The following is a 25196-nucleotide window of genomic DNA, read 5'->3' as shown; positions in this document are numbered from 1 at the left end:
AAAGGGATGCTCCAGATTTGGAGGGATTGTTCCCAACTGTGGTGAAACCTTGTGTTAGAAAGCAGATGATTTGGATCAGCTTCCTTGTCTTCCTTTAGAAAGGACAACACAGCCAATCCTTTCACGTCAAAGGATTATGGACTTCACTGCATTGACATTAATCACAAATGATTAAATGAGTGCTTTATTTTAAATCACAGGATGGCAAATGATTGTTAAAGGCGAGCAGTGCGTCAGGCTCCGCTCCTCTCTGTTGGTGCTGCAAGTGCCTCCCCTCGAGGTAGTGTCTCATCTTTGTTATAAAGCCATCTTAAACAGACATGGCTTTATAACCATATTGTGAAGATTAAGGCCTAAAATCCCTTTTATTTTCTGAGAAAGCTCCAATGCTGAAATAAAACTTGGACTGGAACGATTATAATGATTTGTGTGTGAGTACTTTTGGCCAGTGGAGTTTTAACACCAATGAACCAAGTGCTTTGCTCTCTGCTGAGGTGAGCAGACTTTTCTGCACATAAAGATAAGAATATGCCCATTTGATAACAGAAATAAGGACAATATTCACGGGGGGGTGCTCAGCCGAGGTGTTCCCTCAGCACGGCCGTGACTGTCATGGCGGCCGCTCCTGCTCCCCTCAGCCCGGCACAGCGCAGCGACCGCCCCTCAGCGCCGGCTTTGACACCTCATTGGCTGGCCCGGGGTCAGGTGACTGGGATGAGCCAATCAGGCGTCGAGTTGCGGCGGCTTTGATCTCCACAGAGGCTGAGGGCGGCCGGGGCTGAGGTGAGTCTGTTCCTCATGGCCGGGCCTCGGGAACGGGAGATCAATGTAGTTAAAGTTTAACTTCGTACAAGGGCTGAGGCACCACCAGTCACAGCTGAGTACAGGAAGTGCTCTGCTGGCAGGTACGGTGACAGGAATTTGCTAGAAAAACACTCCTTTTTTAACATTCCTTAAATACTATAAACCGGACCTGGAATTCAGCCGGTTCCACTCATACAGCAGTGACAGGTTTCAGCTGGCAGCCCTGTTCACTTCCATTGTCAGGAGCTCTGAGATGAAACCTAAACCAGTAAGTACTCTCTGGGTGACGTTTAGAAGCAGTTCACTGTTGTGTGTCTGTAAGTAGACACCAACTCATTCATAGCCTGTATTTTGCCCCTCATATTAGAACTGGAGCAATATTTCATTTTCATGGAAGCAATAACCCAGCATTAGTTGGTAGCACACAAGTAATTTAATCTTGACTACAACAGGAACAAACAGATCTACCTCAGATTTGGTTTCACCTTTTCATCTTCCTCCCCTGGACCATCATCATTAACATGGCGAACAACCAGATTATACGGTTCCTCCATTGTCCCTGCATCCGATTTCTGTTCCTCCTCCAGAGCCCACTTGGGAAGTTTGTTCCCGGAGGAGACGGGGGAATGTTCTGCATCTAAATCCTTGGGAATGCTGTCAAAACTGGCCTCTGCCAGACACTTGTGGCACAGTCTGTAGCGCCTTGTTCCCTGCTGAACCACGCACCCTGTCAGCTCAGTTACCTGACGCTTGCACTTCCTGCAGATCAGTTTGCCAGCTTGATGTATCTAAAGAGATGGAAAATTGGAAAATGTCAGCAATTAGCCAAAAAAAAAAGTTTATTTTTTTAATGTGATTTTTAGAAAATTCATCAAATAGGTTCTTTTTTAAAAATTAAATTGAAAATGGAATTTGCCAATTTAAACAACAAATCATTAAAGTTGAGCTGCAGTTTTCCTGGGATTAGGTCTGGAAACTTTCTTGTTCAACATCTTTGTCGGTGCCATGGACAGTGGGATTGAGTGTGCCCTCAGCAAGTTTGCCGATGACACCAAGCTGTGTGGTTCTGTTGATCCACTGGAGGGAAGGAATGCCATCCAGAGGGAAGGAAGGAATGCCATCCAGAGGGACCTGGACACGCTTGTGAGGTGGGCTGATGCCAACCTAACACAGTTTAACCATGCCAAGGGCAAGGTCCTACACCTGGGTCAGAGCAATCCCAGGCACAGCTGCAGGTTGGGCAGAGAAGAGATTCAGAGCAGCCCAAGGAGAAGGACTTGGGGGTGTTGGTCAATGAGCAAATGAACATGAGCAGCTTCAGTGTGTGCTCACAGCCCAGAAACCAACTGTATCCTGGGCTGCATCAAAGCAGTGTGACCAGCAGGTGAAGGAGGTGATCCTGCCCCTCTGCTCTGCTCTTGTGAGACCTCACCTGGAGCATTGTGTGCAGTTCTGGTGCCCTCAACATAAGGACATGGAACTGTTGGAACAAGTCCAGAGGAGGCCATGAGGATGCTCAGGGGCTGGAGCAGCTCCTGTATGGAGCCAGGCTGAGAACATTGGGGCTGTTCAGCCTGGAGAAGAGAAGCTGAGTGGAGACCTCAGAGCAGCTTCCAGTGTCTGAAGGGGGATACAAGGATGCTGGGGATGGACTCTTCATTAGGGACTGCAGTGACAGGACAAGGGGTAACGGGTTAAAACTGAAACAGGGGAAGTTTAGATTCGATCTAAGGAAGAAATTCTTTCCTGTGAGGGTGCTGAGGCACTGGAATGTGTTGCCCAGGGAGGTTGTGAATGCTCCATCCCTGGCAGTGTTCAAGGCCAGGTTGGATGAAGCCTTGGGTGCCCTGGTTTAGTGTGAGGTGTCCATGCCCATGGCAGAGGAGTTGGAACTGGATGCTCTTCAGGTCCTTTCCAATTTTAACTAGTCTATGATTCTATGGCTGAGCACCCCATAGCAATGAAACCTTGTGTGTTTTCCAGGCCAGATTCCCACAGAGGTGCTGTACCGTTTGGAAGTGGTTCCGTAAATGCTCCAGTCGGGTGAACCTTTTCCCACACACATCACAAGGATATGGACGCTCCCCTGTGTGACACCGAAGGTGCCGCTTCAGGTCCGCGCGGCGCTTCACCGTGTGCGTGCAGAACGGGCACTTGAAGCGCATCCGAGGTAGGTCACCTGGGACAGAGAAACACGGAGTCATTCGTTGTGTAGTACTTTGGTTGCTTTTCAGTTTAAATAAGTGATTCATGTTCAGCCTGGAGAAGACTCCAGGGAGACCTTAGAGTAGCTTCCAGTGCCTAAAGAAAGCTGTAAGAAAGCTGAAGAGGGGCTTTGGACAAGGCCTGTAAGGACAGGCCAAGGGGAATGGCTTTAACCTGCCAGAGAGGAGACTCAGCTGAGCTCTTAGGCAGAAGCTGTTCCCTGTGAGGGTGCTGAGGCGCTGGCACAGGGTGCCCAGAGAAGCTGTGGCTGCCCCATCCCTGGCAGTGCTCAAGGCCAGGTTGGACACAGGGGCTTGGAGCAGCTGCTCCAGTGGAAGGGGTCCCTGCCCGTGGCAGGGGTTGGAACTGGAGGAGCTTTAACGTCCAACCCAAATAATTCTATGATTCTCTCATTAATTTTCCCTTTGGTTTGTCACTAAATAGGAAACACCCCCAAATATCATCCCCCAGTATTTCTTACAGAGCTTGTTAAATGGCCATTTCAGAGGGTTTCCTTAGTCAGGTATTCTTTAGAGATACACATGATCATAACTACACAGCTATTATCTACAGTCATCATATCTGACTGTCCCATCAGCTAACCGTTCACAGCTTGAACATTCTAACCTCTATTCAATATAGCAGGATGCACAGAGTCTTAAAACTACACAATTGTAATGAACTACAGGTACATTTAATTTGGGCATATGCTTTCAGTCAGGTGCTTTATGTAGTATGGCCAAATGGCTGTGAAGTGTGAGCTCGTTTGGTCTGTGAGGGAATGCAGCATCCTGTCAAGAACAGGACCTGCTGCTGTGACAGCCTGGGGCTGTGTTTAGGGTGAATGCCTCCATCTCTGCCAGGCACTGGGGATCTCACGGGAGAAATTCAGGTCCCCAGGTCAGCTACAGCTTATGAAGCTTCATTAACCACCACATGTGTCCAGATAATGTGCCACACATTGCTCTCATTTCATGGAACACCTGAGTCAGACTCTCTGGTTGCAATTCTCATGCTCTGCTCTGGCTCTAAAGTCTCCGGTGCTACAATCGAGGAGATAAAACAATCTGTGAGTCTAGGCATCATTTGGGTTTTCATGCAGCCATACAAATTCTCTTCCAAAGATTTGAATTCTTCCAAGTAAAGACAAACTTTGCAAAACTGTATTTTTTACCTTCATTCCAAGTACTCATCACTCCTAAAATCTTGGGCATTGAGGTATATAGTTCCTCTGCCTTAAACTCCGCGAACTCAGGCGTCCTTGACAGCTCTTGTTCAAGATGAGCAACAGACCACCTCTTCGGCACCGTGTCCGATCCATCCTGACACCCATAATCACGGTCACCATCATTCTCAGCATCAAATTCAGCCTCCTCTCTCACACGAGAGATGTGGCTGGTGTCCGAGGCACTGCCGGTTCCACCGGCTCTCTCAGCCTTGGTGGGTTTACACTGCTCAAAGTCACGGCTCTGGGCCAGGCCGAGGTGCTTGCGGCGTCTCTTGGCCGAGCCTGGCTTCCTGCCCCTCTTGGAGAGCTGTGCTTCTGTCCGCTGCAGGATCACCTGTGAGGACAGGCAGCTGCTGTAGCTGCTCCATGAGTTCTCATTCGTCGCAGCAGCCTTTTCATCTGGGGGGGAGTAGGAGCGCCGGGGGCTGCTCTTTGCTTTCCTCCTGGAGCGATAGAGGGTGGGATGGGCAGGGTCACTGTTTGTGCTTTTGGCTGAAAGGCCGAGGTACCGATCCTTCTCCTTCTCGTTAATGTCTAGGGATGACTTAATGAATGTCTTACACACATTCAGGATATCAGTCATCTGCAGATAGCTGGCAGCAGACATGACCTCGATCACGTTCTGACCAGTTAATGCCAATATGCCTGAGTACACAAAGTCCAGGATGACCATAAACGTCTCTGGGGAGAAGACCTCAAATGTGGCTACAGTCGGCTGGCTCGTCTCCTTTGAGCTCTGAGACAGCAGCATCTTGAAATAGCCGCTGCTGGCAAAGAGCACATTGCGATGTGCTTTGAAGACCTTCCCCTCCACCAGGATATCGCAGTCACAGAACAAGTCCTGCTTCCGCTGTTCGTTGAGCTGCTCCAGGAGGTGAAACTGATGGGAAGAAATCTCCATGCCCGCAGGGAGCTAAAGCCTTGTTCTAGAGGAAAAACAAGGGGACCCGTGACAAGCTAGACCTGCTGGGCTCAGTACTGGTATTAAAGAAATGGATCTCTGTTTAAAACCATGACTATCGTACGTGTTACCGATGTCCGCCGGTAAAATCCGCCTCGGCAGCCGGGCGCCTACCGGAGCCCCGGGCCGGCACTGGGCGCTGCGGGCGCAGCCTCTGCCCCAGCGCATCGCGGCGGCAGCGGCGCCCGACGGGCGCAGCCCTCCCGGCCCGGGCTCGGCCGGCATTGGCGGAGGCCGCCGTCACTCAGCCGTCATTGGCCGCTCAGCCCTCGGCCGCCCGGCGCCGCCGCTGCTGCGGGCAGGGAGCGCTGCGCTGCGCTCCGCCGGGCAGGGCTGCGCCGGGCGCGGAGCCGCCCGCGGGACCGGAGCCCCGGATGCGGCTCCAAAGGGATCCCCGGAGCTCCGCCGGGACCGGGGCCTCCCCGCGCTGCCGCCGCCCCTCCCGCGCACCCCTTTGTTACCGTGCCCGGGGCTGCAAATGGCGCCCGCCGAGGACAACGCGCAGCACAAACCGCGATGGGCTCCGCGGGGGAGCCGCGCCCGGAGCGCGCAGCGCACGGGAACCGGAGCGAGCCGAGCCCGGAGCCGCCCTCGCACCGGGGCTCGCTCCCCGCCGCCCTCAGCCCGCTCCCACCGGGCGGTGCACGGCACAACGGGCACTCACCGGGTGCCGCTGATCCGACGGAGCGGGCGGTGGGTGCGGGATCCCGGCCCCCGGCGGGGCTGGCGCTGCTGCAGGAGAGGCGCCGCTCCCGCAGCCCCGAGAGCCCGACCGGGAGAGAAACAAAAGGTATTTGCTGACGTGGGCGTTGGACAGAGCCGCCCGAGGGCCGGGGACACAGTTAAAGGGGCAACGCACCGATTGCAGGCGCAGCCCAGCGCTGCCTCCGCCCGCCCGCCCGCAGCCGGGGCTGCCTCCGCCCGCCCCGCACCCACCCGGCGCCCGGGAAACCGTTGCCTCCCGCAGACAATGCTGGGAAAGCCCAGTCCAGATATCTGTGTGCAGGGAAGGAAGGTACGACCTGAATGGGAAACCTCTGTCCTTGTGTTGGATATGGTACATGATTCAATAAAGGAGCAGGTTTATAACGGGAAGTTCTGTATTCAAGCAATTGAGCTAATCCTAAAGCAAAGTACTGCAAGTGGGAGTGCAGTGACAGTTTGTCCTTTTTGTTCCTTCTGTGTGGAAAATCAACTCAGAATGCCCGTTAGACAACAAGACACTTTGCATCTTGTGCCTGTTAAATGATGGAATGCTGCACATCGTGCTCCTCGAGATCTCTGAAAGACTTTGAGAAGGAACCTCTGCAGCTCAGTCCTCAATGCCTGCTCAGAACACAGAAAGCACATTTCCCACTTGCACAATAGTGTCAGGTCGGAGTGCAGCAAAGAACCTCGCTAAGGGTTCATTCACTACAACAGCAAAGCCAAGATACAGAAACCTCGTTCCTGTTGCTCCTCCCTAAGTTCTTCCTTACAAAGTTATTTGTTCTGTATTGCTACTATGTTTAAAGATCTTGATGCACTAAATGAGACTCTCATGCTTCAGGAGTCTGACATGATGAGAGGTTACACTAACTCCAGTGTGGGAGTACTTTTAAGTTAAACAGCATATAAAAGATGTAACTAAACAGTATTATCAGCTTTTCTTAGTAGCTTATTGAATTACACCATCACTCCACAGCCAGAGGTTTATGTGGCAGGTAGAATACCTGAAAAAGGGGAAAGAGAAAAGGTTTTGAATTCAGCCTTTGAAAGGATGGCACCATAGTTGTCAGGAAGTAAGATAGCTGAAGGTGAGACACTAACCAGAGGACCATAAATCTGTGTCTTCACTCTGGACTGTGGTTTTATGAACACAGCAATAAACACAAGCCAAGCAAAAAGAATCATGAATTGTCTAGGTTGGAAAAGACCTTTAAGATCATCAAGTCCAACAATGAACAGCAGCACTGCCAAGTCCACAGCTATGCCTTGTCCCCAAGAGGCCACCTGGTAGTGACAAAGGACAGAGAGAGAGGAGAAAAGGACAAAGACACCAGAATTGCACAGGGAGTCAAGGTATCCAAAAGGAATGTCATGTGAAGCGGATATCCCTCCAATGTTAGATGAAACAGGGAATGGAAAAGCAAATTTCAGGAGAATGATGTATTGAAAACCAGCGAGGAATCAAAACATGCATTACGAAGTGGTATTCGAGAGCATTCAAAGCAACAGGAGGATGAAAGAAGTACAAGGAAAACATAATAAAAAGCAAAAGCAACTGGAGAGGGATCAGACCTGTGGCCGTGGGGGAGCTCTGGGTGTCTCCATCCCACCTCCCAGAGGAGGAAGGGCAGTGCCAAGCTCCCATCAGCCATGGCTTTGTCAAGCCGTGGATGCTGCCTCTGAGGCTGCTGCCCCAGCACTGCACTACAACTTAAACCTCCCCAGTGTTATTTGGCTCTGCAGAGCCAGAACAGAAACACTCTGAGTGATCATCCAGTACCAGAAACCAGTGCAGTTCTATCCACCCTTCTCTAGCATTTAAAGATAAAACCAGGGGTCCTACCTCAGACCTGACAAAGGTCTAAAAGCCACACATTCAAATCAGTTATTGCCAGGGAAATTAGCCCTGTGGGAACAGCTCTGGAAGAGCTTTACTTTCCTCCTTGAAAAGGAGCAGTGTATGATCCTCACGGGAACACGATGAAGACAGTCAGCAGATGTGAGATGAGCAGAAAACAGAGAGGATTTACTTTCATGTAAGAGAAGGACAAGTAAAATATATGACTGGCTATGTACAATGAAGGACATCAAGAACAGAAGGCACTTAACATTTATCTTGTCTTGCAATACAAAAATAAGGGACCAACAACTGAAATGAAGGCAACAAATGTAAAACTGGTAACCTCTTTAAAACACAAGCCACAGCTGACCTGTGGGAATGGCAGCCTGGAGCTACAGCTTAGCAAGATACTTTAAACATTACTACAGCCATCTAGTTATGCTGCTGAGAATGCAAATAACGTATCAGAGCTGTAACCCCCTTATTTGCCAGATTAATCTGCCTGTATTTCAGAAGGAAATGCCTTCATATGGATAGATTGTTCCATCTGCCCACTTAATAGCCACTTCACATCATTTTCTGAAGCATTTGGTCCTCAGCATCCTTAGATTTATGGTACCCAATTAGTTTGAGTATTGATCTCAAAATCCCTTTGCTCCTAAGAATGCTCCCACTGTTCAGGAGCAGCCTCATCTTTATAGCTGGCAGCTCAGATTTCACACCTACAGCAGCACTTTCTTTTCCCCTCCCCTTAATCCATCCCCAAACACACACAGAGACTAATCCCAGCCCCCCCTTGGGACAGCAGGTACAGATACCTTCAGTTTATTGTGTTTCATGTAAAGGGAAATGGAAAGATCTATTAAACTTGATATCAGCAAGCATTCTCTCTTGAAATGTGCTAAAAGTCATTCCACACTCACTCATATATTTCTTTGCTCTATATTTGATTTAGTTGAGGTTGCTCAGGAATGTTTCTCAGCCATTTATTAATATGTATTTGGGGAGTAATTAGCTCCAAGGAATCACCCTGCTGGTGTCCCATCCAGTCCACTCTATGGACTCCTGACCCAAGTGGAACAGAAAATCAAGACAACTGTAAGCCTTCTGTGGAAAAGATGCTTCCATATGGGTCACCAGAAAGATTTCCAAGCCCCCACACTTTACCCTCATCCCAAAGCTAAGCCAACAGATGATAATTCCTGTAGGAACACTCAAAATACCCTATCTCATCTCCATGGAGCAGATGAAGCAGATGCTTCTCCAAGGGAAGAGTGCTCACCGCTTCCACTGAACTTAGCATGACACACTCGATCTGCTGTGCGAGACCCACAAGCTGCCATCTGCAGCTTGGCACGGAAATGCTGCTCTCTGCTAAGGATGATAGTGATAAAGCCATACAGTTTTTACACAAATAAACTAGTGACTTTTGAGCAGTCCCTGGCAAAGAGATTATATAGTGTATATATGGGATTGTCTGTAATCAATCCCAGTTTTCAGCCAAACATGCTTACAAACTTGTATAAAGGAAAAGAATTAAAGTTTTCTAAGCCTATAGGCATGAGTTCAATGGTTGCAGGATGAAGGCTGTGCTCATGCTCGGGTCTGCCCAAGCAAACACAGAGTAGCAGCACCCAGGAGCATTGTTCTGCTCCTCTCCCATTTATACCGTAAACTCCCCAAGTACCAAACCCAAGTGGCTGGTTTCATTATAGACGTAAACTTGCTTCACCTTTAGTCATTTCTTGGAGTCTAATTGTAAGTGAAATGACACAAATATCATGTCTAGAGCTCCTGGTACATCTCATTCTCATTGGCATATGGTACAGACTGGGAAAGGTTAAAGTATATTCTCCTGGTGAGTGAATGACACTGGGGATATAGAAACTGATAATGATTCCATCTTAAAACTCACCAGTTTAACCTGAGCACAGGTCAATACAAACAAGAGCTGTCAATGGTTTCAGATGGGTCTCCTCGGTTCCATGTCTGGTGCTATGGTATATACTGTACAAATTGCTCTGCCACCAGGACTGGCAAATGAAAGAGGGGACAAAGGGAAAACACCAACTAAAGTAACCTTGAAGGACTGTTTCCTTCACGGCGGCATGGAGAGGCTGACACTGCCATCAGCAAGCACAGGGCTACCAGCCACGGCAGTCTGGCACTTCTGAGAGGTGTTTAAAAACCAGCAAGTATTTTACTGGTCCTTATTAAGAGAGAGCCCAGTCTGAGTTCCCAATTTCCAGAATGAACAGAACATCTACTGGCATCAAGTAATGATCCTCATCTGTGACCACTTGCTCTCTGATGTGCTGACTAGGACTAACATTCATGTGTTTATTCTCTTGTATGTAAATAGGTCTTGAACGAACCATCTGCTAAAGAATCTCCAGACTCTAAGAAAGGTTACAAGAAAGTGTGTTTCCAGACAAATGTGCTAGAACATTTTGATATGCTTTTTGTCAATTAGCTGCCTTTTTATCCTTATCATAATCTGAAGACTTCATGGAAGATCATCGTCATTTCTGAATACTGAAGAGAGGTTGTCTTTATATTCTGGTGTCAGGGTATTTATACTCATGGCATCACCAGATGATGTTACATTGAAACCCCACATCGCTGCTAGTTTAAAGAATGGGCAATCTCGTGGTGTGCGACTTTGTGAAGTATTTAGACCTCACTCTCTTGAAAGAGGGTTTGAGAAGTGACCCATTGTCTCCTGTACAGTTATCCATGTAGTACTTCAGTTCTCTTCCTCATCCATTTTTAAGGATTTAAGGATGGATCATCTCTGGTGAAGCAAATATGGGTCTTTTGATCACAGAACTCAGGACGGATGCAACGGCATATCCGCAGATACATGCAAGTCTGGACCTGCTCAGGAGGAACCACTGTCTCCATATGGTTAACAACAGGCTGGTGGAGGCTGTATTGTCAAGACAGTGCCTTCTCCCTCTGACAGGGAACTCCTAGTTCTTGTCTTGCAGCTACCTAATGTTTGGTTTTACTTCCTTTTCATCTGCTTCTTCCTCGCTGTCATCAACTTGCTGAATAACCAAGTCGGTTGAGCCATCCTCCACGATCTCCACATCCGATCTGTTGTCTTCCCCATAGTGCCACCTGGAATCCTTCTCTCCATCGGGTGGGAATTCCAGGGGTGCTTCTGCCTCCAAGTCAATGCGGATACTGTCTATGCCAGCTTCAGCCAAGCACTCGTTACAGAGTCTGTAACGCCTTGTCCCCTCCTGGACCACTTGTCCCGTCAGCTCCGTCACGTGGCGCTTACACTTCCTGCAGATGGGCTTGCAAGCCTGATGGATCTGGGGAAATGGAAAGGAATGGATTTGATAACGTATCCACAAAGAAGTGGGGCTTCAGATGCCAAAAGTGGGGTTGGAGTAGTGTGAAATGGCAGCGTTTTGAGAGGCAGTAACTGCCTCCTTCAGCTCTGCACCTTTGTGAGCATCAGTTAACAAATTCATCCACTTTCATACAAAATATGCCTCAAACTGACTTCTGCAAACCCAAATTCCCTCCTACCTCTTTACAGGAGTAACCAGATCACCCAGACCCATCCATACTGTGGCTAATGACACGTTAAGCACACGCTGCTGTTCGGTACGTACCGTTCGGAAGTGGCTGCTGAGGTGATCCAGTCGGCTGAACCTCTTCCCGCAGGCCTCGCAGGGGTACGGCCGCTCCCCCGTGTGGCACCGCAGGTGCCGCTTCAGGTCAGCTTTCCTCTTCACCACGTGAGTGCAGAACGGGCACTTGAACCTCATCCTGGGCAGTTCATCTGCTGGGAACAGGGGATTGGAAAAGAGAGGTTTAGATGTGAAGGGGCTACAAGGATGCTGGAGAGGGACTCCCCATCAGGGACTGCAGCGATAGGGCAAGGGGAATGGGTCTAAACTTAAATAAGAGAAGTTCAGGTTGGATATAAAGACGTTTTCCCCTGTGAGGGTGGTGAGGCCCTGGCAGAGGCTGCCCAGAGAAGTGGTTAATGCTTCATCCCTGGCAGTGTTCATGACCAGGCTGGACAGAGCCTTGGGCAACATGGTCTAGTGGGAGGCTCACAGAGGGGCTGGAACTGGATGAGCTTTAAGGTCCTTTCTAACCCAAGCCAGTCTGATTCTATGACAATGCTGGAGGGAAGGAATGCCATACAGAGGGACCTAGACATGCTTGTGAGGTGGGCTGATGCCAACCTCATGGAGTTTAACCATACCAAGTGCAAGGTCTTACACCTGGGTTGGAGCAATCCCAGACACATCTACAGGTTGGGCAGAGAAGAGATTCAGAGCAGCCCAAGGAGAAGGACTTGGGGGTGTTGGTCAATGAGAAAATGACCATGAGCAGCTGCAGTGTGTGCTCACAGCCCAGAAACCAACCGTATCCTGGGCTGCATCCAAAGGAGTGTGACCAGCAGGGTGAAGGAGGTGATCCTGCCCCTCTGCTCTGCTCCTGTGAGACCTCACCTGGAGCATTGTGTGCAGTTCTGGTGTCCTCAGCATAAAAAGGACATGGAACTGTTGGAACAAGTCCAGAGGAGGCCACGAGGATGCTCAGGGGCTGGAGCAGCTCCTGTATGGAGCCAGGCTGAGAACATTGGGCCTGTTCAGCCTGGAGAAGAGAAACTGCATGGAGACCTCAGAGCAGTTCCAATGCCTGAAGGGGGACTTCAAAATGTCAAAATTAGTACTTAAACTTTCCAAACTCAGATTTCGGGACAAGCAGCTGGCTTTGTGGATCCTGTGCACTCAGTAAAGCACATTTACTTGCAGACAGAACCTATGCTGAGGGGTGACCATGCCCCTGCAGCATTAGGGGTCACTCACCTTCAGCCCAGTTGCCCATGACTCCCAGGATGGTGGGCATGTTCGTGTACTGCTCCTCTGCCTTCGAAGCCTTGACTTTACTGGAGGAACGGGGTGATTCGTGCTCCGGCTGCGGCACAGTCAGGCTCCTCGGCATCACATCAGAGCCCTGCCCGTACTGGTAGCCCACATGAGGGGATTCAGGCTCTGCTTCAATCTGAACTTGCTCCTCGGCCGGAGCACTGTGTCCACTGGGCTCAGCTGCCCTCTCCTCCAGCTTACTGGGCTTATAGTGCAGGATGTCAGAGGGCGGCTGTGGCCCCGGGTGCCGGGGCTTCTTCCCGGGGTCCTGCCTCTGCTCGTGCTTGGACAGCTGCTGGGAGGTGTTCCTCGGAGGAGTTGGGTAGTAGCTGAAACCACTCCATGCATTCCCACCCATCATACACGTCCCTTGCTCTGGGCTCAAGTGGGATTGTGGGGGGCTGCCCTCTGCCCTCCAGCCTGAGCCGTACAAGCAGGACCGGTCCACACCATTGGAACTGCCATCTTTATCTGACAGACTGAAGTACCGATCCTTCTCCTTCTCACTGATGTCCAGGGAGGACTTGATGAAGGTTTTACACACGCTGATAACGTCGGTCATCTGCAGGTAGCTGGCAGCAGACATGACCTCGATCACGTTCTGACCTGTCAGAGACAGCTTCCCTGAATACACAAAGTCCAGGATGACTGTGAATGTGTCGGGAGAAAACGCCTGGAATGTGGCTGTTGTTGACTGGCTGGTCTCCTTTGAGCTCTGAGAGAGCAGCATCTTGAAATAGCCGCTGCTGGCAAAGAGCACATTGCGATGTGCTTTGAAGACCTTCCCCTCCACCAGGATATTGCAGTCGCAGAACAAATCCTGCCTGCGCTGCTCATTCAGTTGCTGCAAGAGGTGAAACTGGTGAGAAGAAATCTCCATTCCAGAGCAGCTGAAACGAAGCGTTGCTCTGAAAAATAAAGAAAACCATCAAGTCTCGGCTTCAGCGTTGTGCAACTCACACACCGGTGTCAGGTCCGATGATGGGGAATCTGATTTATATGAATCACAGCATGGACAGACGGGCGGCCCCTGGAGAGAACCGCGATGGAGCAGCCGAGTGCGGCGGGGCCGCGTGTGCAGCACCCACACCGCCTCCTTCCGAGGCCGCAGGGCCGGAGGTGCCGCCCGCTGGGCTCCGAGGCCCCCACACGCTATATGGGAGGCGATGAGCGCTGCAGCTGCCCCGGAGCGGGGCCGCATGGCCACCAACCGGACCAGAACCGGGCCCCGGAGCGGCGCCCGACGGGCGCAGCCCTCCCGGCCCGGGCTCGGCCGGCATTGGCGGAGGCCGCCGTCACTCAGCCGTCATTGGCCGCTCAGCCCTCGGCCGCCCGGCGCCGCCGCTGCTGCGGGCAGGGAGCGCTGCGCTGCGCTCCGCCGGGCAGGGCTGCGCCGGGCGCGGAGCCGCCCGCGGGACCGGAGCCCCGGATGCGGCTCCAAAGGGATCCCCGGAGCTCCGCCGGGACCGGGACCGGAGCCGCCCCTCCCGCCGCCCCTCCCGCGCACCCCTTTGTTACCGCGCCCGGGGCTGCAAATGGCGCCCGCCGAGGACAACGCGCAGCGCAAACCGCGATGGGCTCCGCGGGGGAGCCGCTCCCGGAGCGCGCAGCGCACGGGAACCGGAGCGAGCCGAGCCCGGAGCCGCCCTCGCACCGGGGCTCGCTCCGCCGTCGATTCCGCCCCCCGATCGCACCGCCCGGCGCGGCCTTACCGGCGTGCGGAGCCGCCGCTCCCCGGGCGGGTGCTGCGGGCGCTGATCCGACGGAGCGGGCGGTGGGTGCGGGATCCCGGCCCCCGGCGGGGCTGGCGCTGCTGCAGGAGAGGCGCCGCTCCCGCAGCCCCGAGAGCCCGACCGGGAGAGAAACAAAAGGTATTTGCTGACGTGGGCGTTGGACAGAGCCGCCCGAGGGCCGGGGACACAGTTAAAGGGGCAACGCACCGATTGCAGGCGCAGCCCAGCGCTGCCTCCGCCCGCCCGCCCGCAGCCGGGGCTGCCTCCGCCCGCCCCGCACCCACTCGGCGCCCCGGAGGCAGGCGGTGCCCCAGGCGAGCCCTGCTCACAGCCCACGGGCAGCAGGAGCCTCGGTGACCCAAAGCCTTTCTCAGCTTCCTCCACACGAGATGCGGCATTGGCTCCTCCATGTGCGTGTCTGTGATCTGAGCAAAACTCAGCACTGAGCCTCTCACCTTCCCTCAGTCGAAGTTTGGTTTCTTTCTCCTTCCTCTTCTTACCCCCAGGATCTTCTCTTTTTGGTGCTCTTGACACTTTAGTTATTTCTCACAAATACTTGTTTTCCCATGGGATCCATTCTGCCTCCCTTATCTTTTGTGTCCTTTTCAGCCTTCTTTTCCATAACTCAAGTCATTCTGTCTTGAAGCAATTGTTCCTTTCCCCACTGTAGCAAAAGACATCTAAATACTCTTTCCCCTGCTACAAGCATCTTGCCTGTGTATCATACACAGTTATTCATATTCAACTTGTATCCAGCTCTCTGAACAGCATTTTTCACCAGCCTAATTCCTATTGTTTAATGAACATCCTTTCTTAAACCATCTGAAGCTGTGGGTTTGGAGATTCTGTCTCCCTTTAAATGGGCTTTAAAATCTTCCCTGAGCCCTGTTCTTGCGCAAGACCCCAACAGATCCTGCTCTGTACCTGACCAGCTGGATCCTTGAACACAAAACCACTTGGAATTTACACAGTACTTCACATGGATCTTTGCAGTCCACTGGGCAATGGTGTTAATTATCAACTGAAGCCACTTCCATGGGGTGTACCCACATTCTGCATCATCTGACCTGGGGGTTGGTAACCAAATGTCATTTCCGCATGAAGATCCCCAGCTGCATCCTTCTTGCTTCTGGCACAAATACAAACACTTGTTTGGCCTCCAGGTCACCAGGAGATCGCTTTTCAAGACTGAAAGGAAATGGTAATTCCCTGTCCCAAAGCACTGAGCACATGGAGGAATCCTCCCTCTGCCAGCACACCCAGCAGCTCACCTTCAACAGAGCACAGAGCCGGGGGGAAATGTGAGGTTTGATGTGGCATTAGCAGAGGCAGCACAAGCATCACCTGGGAGCAGCTTCACCAGAAACCCAAATCTTAACCCTGTACCAAGAGGGACATGGGAAAATACTCATTTTCCATGGAAAAAAAAGGGGGGAAAGTAGATTTACTGCGAGATTAGTATTTATTTAATGTTTTCTGTTCTTTACCTAGAAAAGAACCAGACTACATACAACAATATAAACATACATAGCATACACACAACATAAAGGTGAACTCAGTAATGCCCCACTGTAGAAAAAACACCATTACAAAAAGCACTTTGAAGATGTGATCCCCACCCCTTACAAAGGGTAAACGTGTGGGGGTGATGCACAGGGATTCCCAGCTTTGGTTCAGTTTGGTTTCCTCTCTGCCACCCTCACACACATCCCGCAGGGGGGCAGGTACACTCGTGAGAAAACATCAGCACCTCTGTTATTGAGCCATGGAAAACAGCAGTTATTAAACCTGGAAAGGCTGCTGCAGTCACACAGCCCCAGAGCCTGTCCCAGACTGATGGTGAGTGCTGCAAAGGCGACACCACTGAAACCCACAGCTCAGAGCAGCTCCTTCCCACATAGAACTATTGATCCCAAATCCCTGTGGAAGCAGTGCTGGCTATCAGCCCCTTCTGCTGGTACTCTGCTTTCTCATCCAACCTGCTTCACATTGGATACTGCATTACCTTGGCTGGTTTTTAGAAGTACCCTTATTTTGCTTGTACTGGAGCACTTTTGCTCATAATCATCATCTGCTACATTTTAAAGTTCAGTAAACAGCAAAAGGGGAATGAAAACAGGAACAAAATGTCAAAGATGGACATTCAGAGAAAGCCTGAAAGCAAACCTGAGTTGGATGCATCAGATTCAGATGGGACAGATGAGAACATAGAGCTGGGCTCCAGCATATTGCCCTGGGGTGTATGGGGCCAGCGTTTACAGTTCCTGTGTATGGCACATTATTTTGAGAGGCTTTTTTGGGGGTGGCTGTTTGGTTTAGTTTAATTCTTTCTTTTTCGTTTACCAGTATCCAAACACCCACCTGTAACAACCACCAAACCCCAAAGAAGTTGCTGTGTGAACACCTGAAGGGGTGTTTCACAGGCAACTTCAGCTGGATCCAAAACCCTTTAATGCTACCAAAGGAAGAATTCCCAGACACTTCTGAACCCAAAAGTCTAAACCTACAGATCCCAGGAAGATAAGAAGTGAACAGATTTCACTGCTTGAATGAAAACAGTGGAAAGGAAGAAGGGGTTATTCTGGTTTGCTTTGATTCAGGACATTCCAAACCAATGGGTAAATCCAGGTTTTAAATAGCATTGTTTGTGAGATAGCCAATATGGTTCCAAATGACCTAGAGAGAGTACTGGGGAGGCTGCTCCCCTTCCTTCACCCATTGTATTGTAGGTCTTTGACAGTGTTTCTTCCAGCCAGGACCAGTGGCTGCTGCCCATTTGGGTGGCTTTGCTCACCCAACATGAAGAAGTAAAAGGTTTAAAGGGTTTGAAAAGTTCAGGTCATATAAAACTACAACAACTGCTGAGGGCACCAGGGCTCTTACTATAACAGATATTTTAACCCACCCCCTCCTTTGCAATTTGGCAGCTTCCTTTTCATCCTTTCCTACCAAGGCTCCACCTCTTGCTTGCTTGCAGTCACCAGAAATGGATATATTCACTTCTCATTGCCAGAACTCAGACTGGAGCCTTCTTCCAGACGCTCCCAGGTTTGCTCAGGCAGCTTCTGAATGGTAAAATAATAAACCAAAGCAACCCTCATGGAGAGGTTTATTTCTAGACAACCAAAAGCCCCAAGATCCACAGAACAGTTAAGTCACTTCCACAAACAAGGGTTGGTTTCTAAGAATTCCTCAGTTCATCTGGACCAAAGGACCTCAGTTATGAAACTGCCTTACAAAACAGCAGGGAATTCAACGACCACATTTGGAGGATTTACAAGGTCTTGCACCAGGATGTTTAATGCACCACAAATACCAGTGCAGCATGTATCCCTTTCATGAAATACAGTGCAATTATGTGCAAAAGTCCATTCAAACACATAATCCCAAACAAAGTCAGTGAGGCCGAGCCAAGACTTCAAGCTACCAGGACTGCAGGACCTTTAAAAACCTTTGAGAAAAAGATTATATTAGAAATAACTTCCCTAAACCCCTTCTTTTTGATTCTTCATCAAGCACCATATGAACAGTGTAAACCAAACACATCCTCTTCTCAAAGCTTGTGGAGGTTGCATCTACAGTGAAAGACTGGAGGAAACACATTCAAAAACCTAAGTGGAAAGCACAGCAAACAGCTTTACATGAACACCCGGACACCAGAACAGGGCTAAACTACATCCTAAGTACAATGCTGAAGGACTCCACTGAAAACCAAGCAGCACAACATGACAGTTCAACAGGAAACACCATTGTGGTGGTCACCTTCAGCCCCGCACGGGAACCCCCCACCCGCACCCCTTCCCCGTGGTACACACACCTCAGCACAGTGCCATTCCCTACGCACAAGACACACAAGAACAATCTCTAAGACCAAGGAAAGCTCAAGTAAAAGGGCTGAAGGTCTCTTCCTGCAGCTCTTACAACACAGACTTGCACAAGAGGTTTGTTTGCCCTACTCTGAGTGTCTTCACTTTCAGAGTCAGCCACGGGAGACCTGAATCTCCCACCAGTTTGTGCTGCACCAGCCAGAACCAATAGTCCGTGTCTAGTGGCTTCTACCAGTATTTACAATGATGTGGCACCTTCATGCTGGAATGAACAGAAACAGGGATGCCTGGCCACCAAATACCAGTTTGGATCCCTACTTACATTCTTACCCACTTCCATTAGCAAGTTTGTCTCCCAAAACCGATAATCTGTGACTCTTTTCCAGGTGTTCTCACATGCAGAAGTTCACCCTTAAGCAGATAACCCCCAAAATCCCCTCTGATGTTGGATGGACTCAACAAAGATCTAGTAGTACCCCAAAGGCTTAGCCCTGGTCAGCTGCAGAGGGGTCTGCAATGTGCCACCAGGATTTACAGCCCACATATTCAAAACCCCCAAGGACCCAAAACCAGAGGGGTGGCTCCAACTTTGGCATCTGCATGAGCTGCCATTTGATGGTCTTGATTTAGATGACTAAAATAGGGGCACAGAGCCCTCAAGTTTCAAAGATGATGTCCCAGTGATTTTCTATGATGATTTGTGTCACTATGACACTGTTCAGCTGTTACAAACTCCAATCTACAGAAGACCTGGAGTAGGGGCTACTGAAAGCTCATGCAACTGAAACTACAGCCGGTGATGCCAGGATCTCCTTGTGAAGGTGACACTCAAGACCAGACCCTTTCAAATCGAGTCTTGTTACCTTCTGCTGTTTTCAGGATTCACCAGGGAAGTGACTGCTTCAAAAGCAGCTTGTTTCTTCTCTCCTCACCCTACCCCATCTGGCAATGAATTCCCAACTGCATTTGTGAGACCAGAATCAGTGCCCTCGAGCAAATGACAACATCACTGCAGGATGGAGCAGACAGAGAAGCTGAATTGCTTGTTTTCAGTATGTCAAATAAAAGCACAAGATAGGCAAAAAGAAGCCAACTAGTTATATCAGAGGGCTCTTTGGGGTTTGGGTTCTGTCTAACATTTGGCAAGTGTAAAGTCTTTACACTAAAACCTAAGGAAGCACTCACTGCTGTGTTAAGTGGGAGGAACTGCTCACTCTTAGTCAACCACAGGCTTCTGATCTAGCACTTACTCCAGCCAGAAAGACTCCTACAACTTGCCTTTTCATGGAAACACTTATGAACACCACAGTAAAGAAGCATTAACAGTCTTATTTCACAGTATATTTCAGTTTTGCCTCTTCATTAGGAAACAGGAGGTTATCCATAAGCAAACAGGCTTTCTGGTGGTGGAGTGTTTTCTTCTAAAGCTACCCAGCTTCTTGGAGAGCTTCTATCAGTTTGCTACTGGAAAGGTAAAAAAGATCTCACCTCCTTTGGAAACCAACCTTTATCTATCCCAGCAAAGAAGCAGGAGGTCCACACCAGAGGGGTTTGTAGAACACAACAAAACAACACAAATACTTGGGTAAATTCACACAATAACGTAAACCATGAGAAGGATCATCAAAGACTGAAAGAAAATAGAGTAAAAGAGGAAGAAAAGGATTTGCATACAAAGAGACTAGTAAAAAACTCTGAGGGTTTCCTACCCAATAGCTTCAAAATGGGTCATCAGAGCTCTTTTATACACACAGCTCAGACGTTTATATTCAACTACTCCTCAGCTACACCAGTGGTGAATGTGGCTACTTCATCTGCCACCACCACAATTCCCACAGGACCTGACTGACAGCTTTCCACTGCTACCATGAAAAGCTGAAGAGAACTGGGCAGTTCACTCAGTCTAAATGGAGAGACCAGGACACACAACACCATAACGTGTGCTTACGCCAAGACTACCAAAGTCTAAACGACATCAGACACACATCTGAAGCTCTGGAGTCTGAGCTCTTTGAGAGAGGAAGCTGCAGTAAAAACAATTGAGAAGGAGAAGCTTCTTGTCTAAATACCTGCAAAGTTAAGGTCAGATGAAATGGATTTACTCTTACTGTCTATGCTCTCAGCAGCAGCATGGTTTTGTTCTCCTGGGTGTCTGCCCTGGTTTCCAGGTCAAATCCACTCTAAATAAACCCTTAACCTTTACAATATAGAGAATACCATCCTACTACAAAAGGATCACAACTTAGCTTAGAAAAGGTCCAAGATGATGGGTGAAAAACACACTTCTTTTAATGTGATCTTCAGAGAGAAGATGGGGCCCCTTTCAGATCAGGGATTAAGGACCGTGACAGCATTATTTGAAGAGACCTGTTATCCAAACACCACAGAGATGTTCCACCCATAAAATCAAGACTAGGAGGCAGAGACACCACTGGAGATTGCTCAAGTACAACCTCTATGAACCCCAGACAGCAGATTCTTCACAGATTTCTGGTGCACAGCACTGAAAAGTATTAAAAATTCCAATTCTCCCCACTTTTCTATTAAAAAATGGAATCATAAAAAACAGCACAGTCTCACTAACTGGGCAAATACTCAGTTTTGTGTCACAGACCGACCACTGTCACAGAGACACTTCAAACACCCCCACTCTCCTCTCACTGCTACATAAGTGTTTCTCGGTCTGACAAGCTCCTGTGGATCTCCTGCTTGTCATCACCATCAGCATCCTCATCATCGGCTGGATCGTTTTCCTCTCCAGACTCCACATATATAGGCCAGTCGTTATCAGCATCACCCTTCTCTTGGCCTTCTGATGACTGCTCCATCAGGCTGAGGTTGATGGGCATCGAGTCCTCGTGGGTGGTGGTCACACAGGTACAGCTGTCGCACAAGCCGAAGCGCCGCAAGCCTTGGGACAGGCTGCTCGTGAAGGTTCTCCTGCAGCCTTTGCAGATGATTGGCTTGTTTGATCGATGCACCTGAAGTTAAAATGAGAACACTCTGGGAAAAAAGGCCATCTGCCTCCTTTAGCTCCTTCTGGGGCTCTAATCTGCCTCCTTTAGCTCCTTCTGGGGCTCTAATCTGCACCAGAAAAACACCTCTGCTTCAGCTAAAGGGTACGTGATCCCATCATACTTGGGATGGCACAAAGCCAAAGTAGCCCCATACTTGGAGCTACACAAGTACTAACAACTCAACTACCAGTGGCTTAAACTTAGAATCACAGAATGGTTTGGGTTGGAAAGGACCTTAAGATCATCCAGTTCCAACCCTCTGTAAACCAGGTCACCCAAGGCTCTGTCCAACCTGGCCTTGAACACTGCCAGGGATGGAGCATTCACAACCTCCCTGGGCAACCCATTCCAGTGCCTCAGCACCCTCACAGGAAAGAATTTCTTCCTTAGATCCAGTCTAAACCTCCCGTTTCAGTTTGAACCCATCACCCCTTGTCCTGTCACTGCAGCCCCTGATGAAGAGTCCATCCCCAGCATCCTTGTAGCCCCTTCAGACACTGGAAGCTGCTCTGAGGTCTCCACACAGTTTCTCTTCCCCAGGCTGAACAGCCCCAACTTTCTCAGCCTGGCTCCATACAGGAGCTGCTCCAGCCCCTGAGCATCCTCGTGGCCTCCTCTGGACTTGTTCCAACAGCTCCATGTCCTTCTTACGTGAGGACACCAGAACTGCACCCAGCGCTGCAAGTGGGGTCTCATGAGAGCAGAGCAGAGGGGCAGAGCCTGCTGCTCATGCTCCTTTTGATGCAGCCCAGGACATGGTTGGTTTCTGGGCTGTGAGCAGACACTGCACCCGGCTCATGTTCAGCTTCAAATCAATCAACACCCCCAAATCCTTCTCCTCAAGCTACTCTCAATCACTTCTCCATCCAACCTGGAGCTGTGCCTGGGATTGCCCCGAACCAGGGGCAGGACCCTGTACTATGTGTTATTACTATCATTCCTAGCAAAGCTGATCTCGCATCAGCAACAACCACTTTGAACACCACATTTTGGGAAACCAAGAACTTGCCAAGACTCCCAGAGAGACAGAACCTTTCCTACTCACACTTAAAGCATGGCTGCGGAGGTGCTCCTGGCGTGTGAAGCGCTTCCCACAGGTCTCACAGGGGTAGGGCCGCTCCCCCGTGTGCGAGCGGATGTGCCTCTTGAGGATCCCCTTCTGCTTTGCTGTGTAGGGGCAGAACGGGCACTTGTGAAGCTTGATGGGCACCACTAACACGTCACCTTGGGGGAGGAAACACACAGCATTAGGTGAGGCACATTTCCAGTGGTAGCTCCTTGTCCTCCCTGCTCCAACCATGAGGCAAGACAACCACACAGCCCTGTCCCTTACCTGGGATCGCTGCAGGTTGGGCAGCTCCAGAAGACATGAACACAGCTGCAGGTGATGGCATCCCTGAAAGCTCAGCCTGCCTGTGCTTACACATCTGCTGCTCTGAGGGGGTTGGCTCTCTGCATTCGTTTGCTTTTAAGAAGCCATTTAATTAAGTACCCAACATTCGCTTTAGTGCAGTGGGGTCTCTGCACCATCTCCACTGTCAAAGTCTCCCATTTCTTAAGATACCATTAGCATTAAATCCTAAACCCACAAATTACACATAGTAGTAGCACAATATGTCCATGTGCTTTTATGAAATGCCTAAACTGAGGTGTGGGGAGCCCAGCTGGAAAGAGGAATGCTTGTTTCTACTGCCAGTCACATCAGCCTTTCTACTGGTAGTAACACAATGAAGGGCTCCAACACATTTGCTGAGGATATTTCCCTTCTGAAATCAAACTCTATGAACATGAGTAACATGTAATTTATGAAGTCAGGCAAAAAAAAAGAGGATTAAAATCAAAGCTCACATTTCCCATGCCCATGGGTATTGCAGAGCTGTGCAGCAGCAGCCCAGGCATGAGCTTCCCCTCCAGCATAAAGGCTGGGATGTTACACTACAAGATCAGTTTTCCCTGTTCCAGGTGCTCAGGGAGGGGTTTGTGTATTGTCAGTTAGACCAGGCTGTGGCACATTCCTTGTACTGAGGTTTGTCCAACCCAGTCTCAAAGAACCCCAAAAGGAATGTCTAAATGTATGACCGTGTGAGTGAAATCCATCTCCCCCGATGTGGGACCTTCATAAGGTGTTGCTAATCCCTGCTGCACACTTAGAGCTCTGTTTAGCAAACAGGAAACCCAGTTCCTACTCCTGCCTTGCTCCAGACTCCCCCAAGGTGCCTGCTCCCCCTCCCTCCATGGTGAAGGAAACCAGGAACAGATGTGGACACATGAAACTCACTGGTATTCATCTCATCTTTGTATTTCTCATTCCTGGTGTCTTCTGAAAACACTAAGACAGCAGGAGCACTGAAAGGGGAGGAGAGGTGCTCCCATCCCACTAAACATCCTCAATGTTCGGTTTTAGCAGAGAAACAGGCCTAAGGCACGTTTGAGGATGCCCTCACTCCTGTCTAAAGCACATCTACCACTCCATTTCCTCTCTCACATCACCTGATTCTATCAAGTTCTAGAAGCACCACCCCTTGAGTGAGTCATGAATGAAGACTTAAAGGGAGGAAAACAAGGAACTGAATTCTGTGTGTGAGATGCTCTTGCCTTGCTACACATCCCTGCCCAGAGGCACAATGTGGTGACAGGGCTGTCCTGGCAACCTTCAGCCTTCACTGCCTTGTGATGTTATCAGATTCCTTCTTTTAAAGCAGTAAGAGAATATATTGGGTGTATTTGCTTAAAGATCACACATGCACACTTGAGCTGGAAGCGAGTGTATTTGCTATCTAAGAGCAGAGTACTTGGGGAAAGGTTTCCTGCCTGGTGCCCAACCCACTCCTGCATCTGTCACATCCTCACCAGTGATGACACTTGCAGTGCCTGTCAGAGCTGCCTCCATCTTTGTCAGCAACTAAAATGCCCAAATCCTTATTGTCCATTTCAGGAGAAACTCCTCTGGACCTGACCTTCCTCTCCTCCAGCTCCCTGACACTGCTGCTGGGAGGTATTCCTGCCAGTGTGAGCCATCCCATCACATGGGCTCGGGAGGCAGTGGAACCTCTGGTGCCCAGCTGAAAAAGCCAACCTGCCTCTCAAGGTAAGAATTAAGTCTTTCTGCAATACCACAGAGTTTAAAGCTCTCAGTGCTCTGAAAAGAAGTCCTGGGCATTGCTCAGTTTGGGATAGAACCGATTCTGTCCTTTTGGAGTTCAAAGCACCAGCAGCTGATGTGCTGGCCAGAGCTCCGGTGGAATGAGCTACTTCTGCTCTGTCAGCTCTGCAGCAGATCCCTCTGGTGGCAGCTCAACTCATCTTCCTGATCGCTCTTTATAGCACTAATGCTACATGAGGAAGTCTCTTTCACAATCCTTTCAATCAGGTCCCAACTGAGATCGTTTATTAAAGCATTACCACCAACACTGAACTCCAGCATCTGCCTCAGAGAGGCTGGAAGAGCCATCAGAAACACTTACCTGCCAAGTGCTGCACTGAATAAAGGAGTACAGCTCTTTGGGAGTCCAGAACAATAGTTTATTTTGCTATGGCATAATATTCAGCAATATGTTCCTGCACAAGAACGAGAGTAACAAAGGAGCTCGCACACTCAGTGGTTTCCTCCTACAGACTGCACCCCCGAGTCCTCTCACCTGTGTCCTCACCATACCAGTCGCTGTGAATGTCCATCATGGAGCTCACTGCCACCCCTGCATCCTCTGGCCTACCCTCAAAGCCCCGGACAAGTGATGGACCACGTCCTCCTTTCTCTGAGCCGAGCTGTTGCGCAGGAGGGCCTCGAGGAACTGTTTTCATGTGATAGTTATTGCAGGCCAAGTCCATGGCCTGCCCGCTGTGCAGCCCCTCTTCCATCTGCTCCAGGGACAGCGGGGTCGGGTACTGCGGCAGCCGCTCACCCGCTTCCACCCTCCACCTCCACCTCATCCGAGTCAAACTCCACTTTGGGTTCCACCCCTTTGGGCAGTG

At 50.0% G+C, this 25196-nt stretch overlaps 3 protein-coding genes across 4 annotated transcripts; all 3 read right to left on the bottom strand.

Moving 5' to 3' along the window:
- Window positions 1-1061: 1061 nt before the first annotated feature.
- Window positions 1062-6087, bottom strand: LOC101874052 (zinc finger and BTB domain-containing protein 8A-like). The gene is made up of 4 exons (XM_034069270.1): window positions 5863-6087; window positions 4184-5163; window positions 2814-2983; window positions 1062-1592 (listed from the first exon to the last, which is right to left on the bottom strand). The coding sequence occupies exons 2-4, from the start codon at window positions 5136-5138 to the stop codon at window positions 1269-1271; spliced, it is 1449 nt and encodes a 482-aa protein (XP_033925161.1). The 5' UTR covers window positions 5139-5163; window positions 5863-6087; the 3' UTR covers window positions 1062-1268.
- Window positions 6088-7911: 1824 nt separating this feature from the next.
- LOC101873882 (zinc finger and BTB domain-containing protein 8A-like) lies at window positions 7912-14617 on the bottom strand. Of its 2 annotated transcripts, none has more exons than XM_034069360.1 (4): window positions 14360-14617; window positions 12588-13555; window positions 11376-11548; window positions 7912-11069 (listed from the first exon to the last, which is right to left on the bottom strand). In XM_034069360.1, the coding sequence occupies exons 2-4, from the start codon at window positions 13525-13527 to the stop codon at window positions 10737-10739; spliced, it is 1446 nt and encodes a 481-aa protein (XP_033925251.1). In that variant the 5' UTR covers window positions 13528-13555; window positions 14360-14617; the 3' UTR covers window positions 7912-10736. The 2 variants fall into 2 exon arrangements, with proteins under 2 accessions (XP_033925251.1, XP_033925253.1); XM_034069362.1 differs by having other exon boundaries at window positions 11376-11545.
- Window positions 14618-20334: 5717 nt separating this feature from the next.
- Window positions 20335-25194, bottom strand: LOC117437007 (zinc finger and BTB domain-containing protein 8B-like; the record flags this gene model as incomplete). The annotated part of the gene is given in 6 exon segments (XM_034069395.1): window positions 20335-21188; window positions 22270-22448; window positions 24863-24955; window positions 24958-25021; window positions 25023-25142; window positions 25144-25194. Coding segments are annotated over 6 exon segments (825 nt in total), but the record flags the coding sequence as incomplete, so codon positions are not given.
- Window positions 25195-25196: the final 2 nt, after the last annotated feature.

This window comes from Melopsittacus undulatus, chromosome 14 (assembly GCF_012275295.1).
Source record: "Melopsittacus undulatus isolate bMelUnd1 chromosome 14, bMelUnd1.mat.Z, whole genome shotgun sequence".
Classification (NCBI taxonomy): domain Eukaryota; kingdom Metazoa; phylum Chordata; class Aves; order Psittaciformes; family Psittaculidae; genus Melopsittacus; species Melopsittacus undulatus.
The sequence above is the reverse complement of the archived record's forward strand: the minus strand, read 5'-3'. Positions and strand labels throughout refer to the sequence as shown.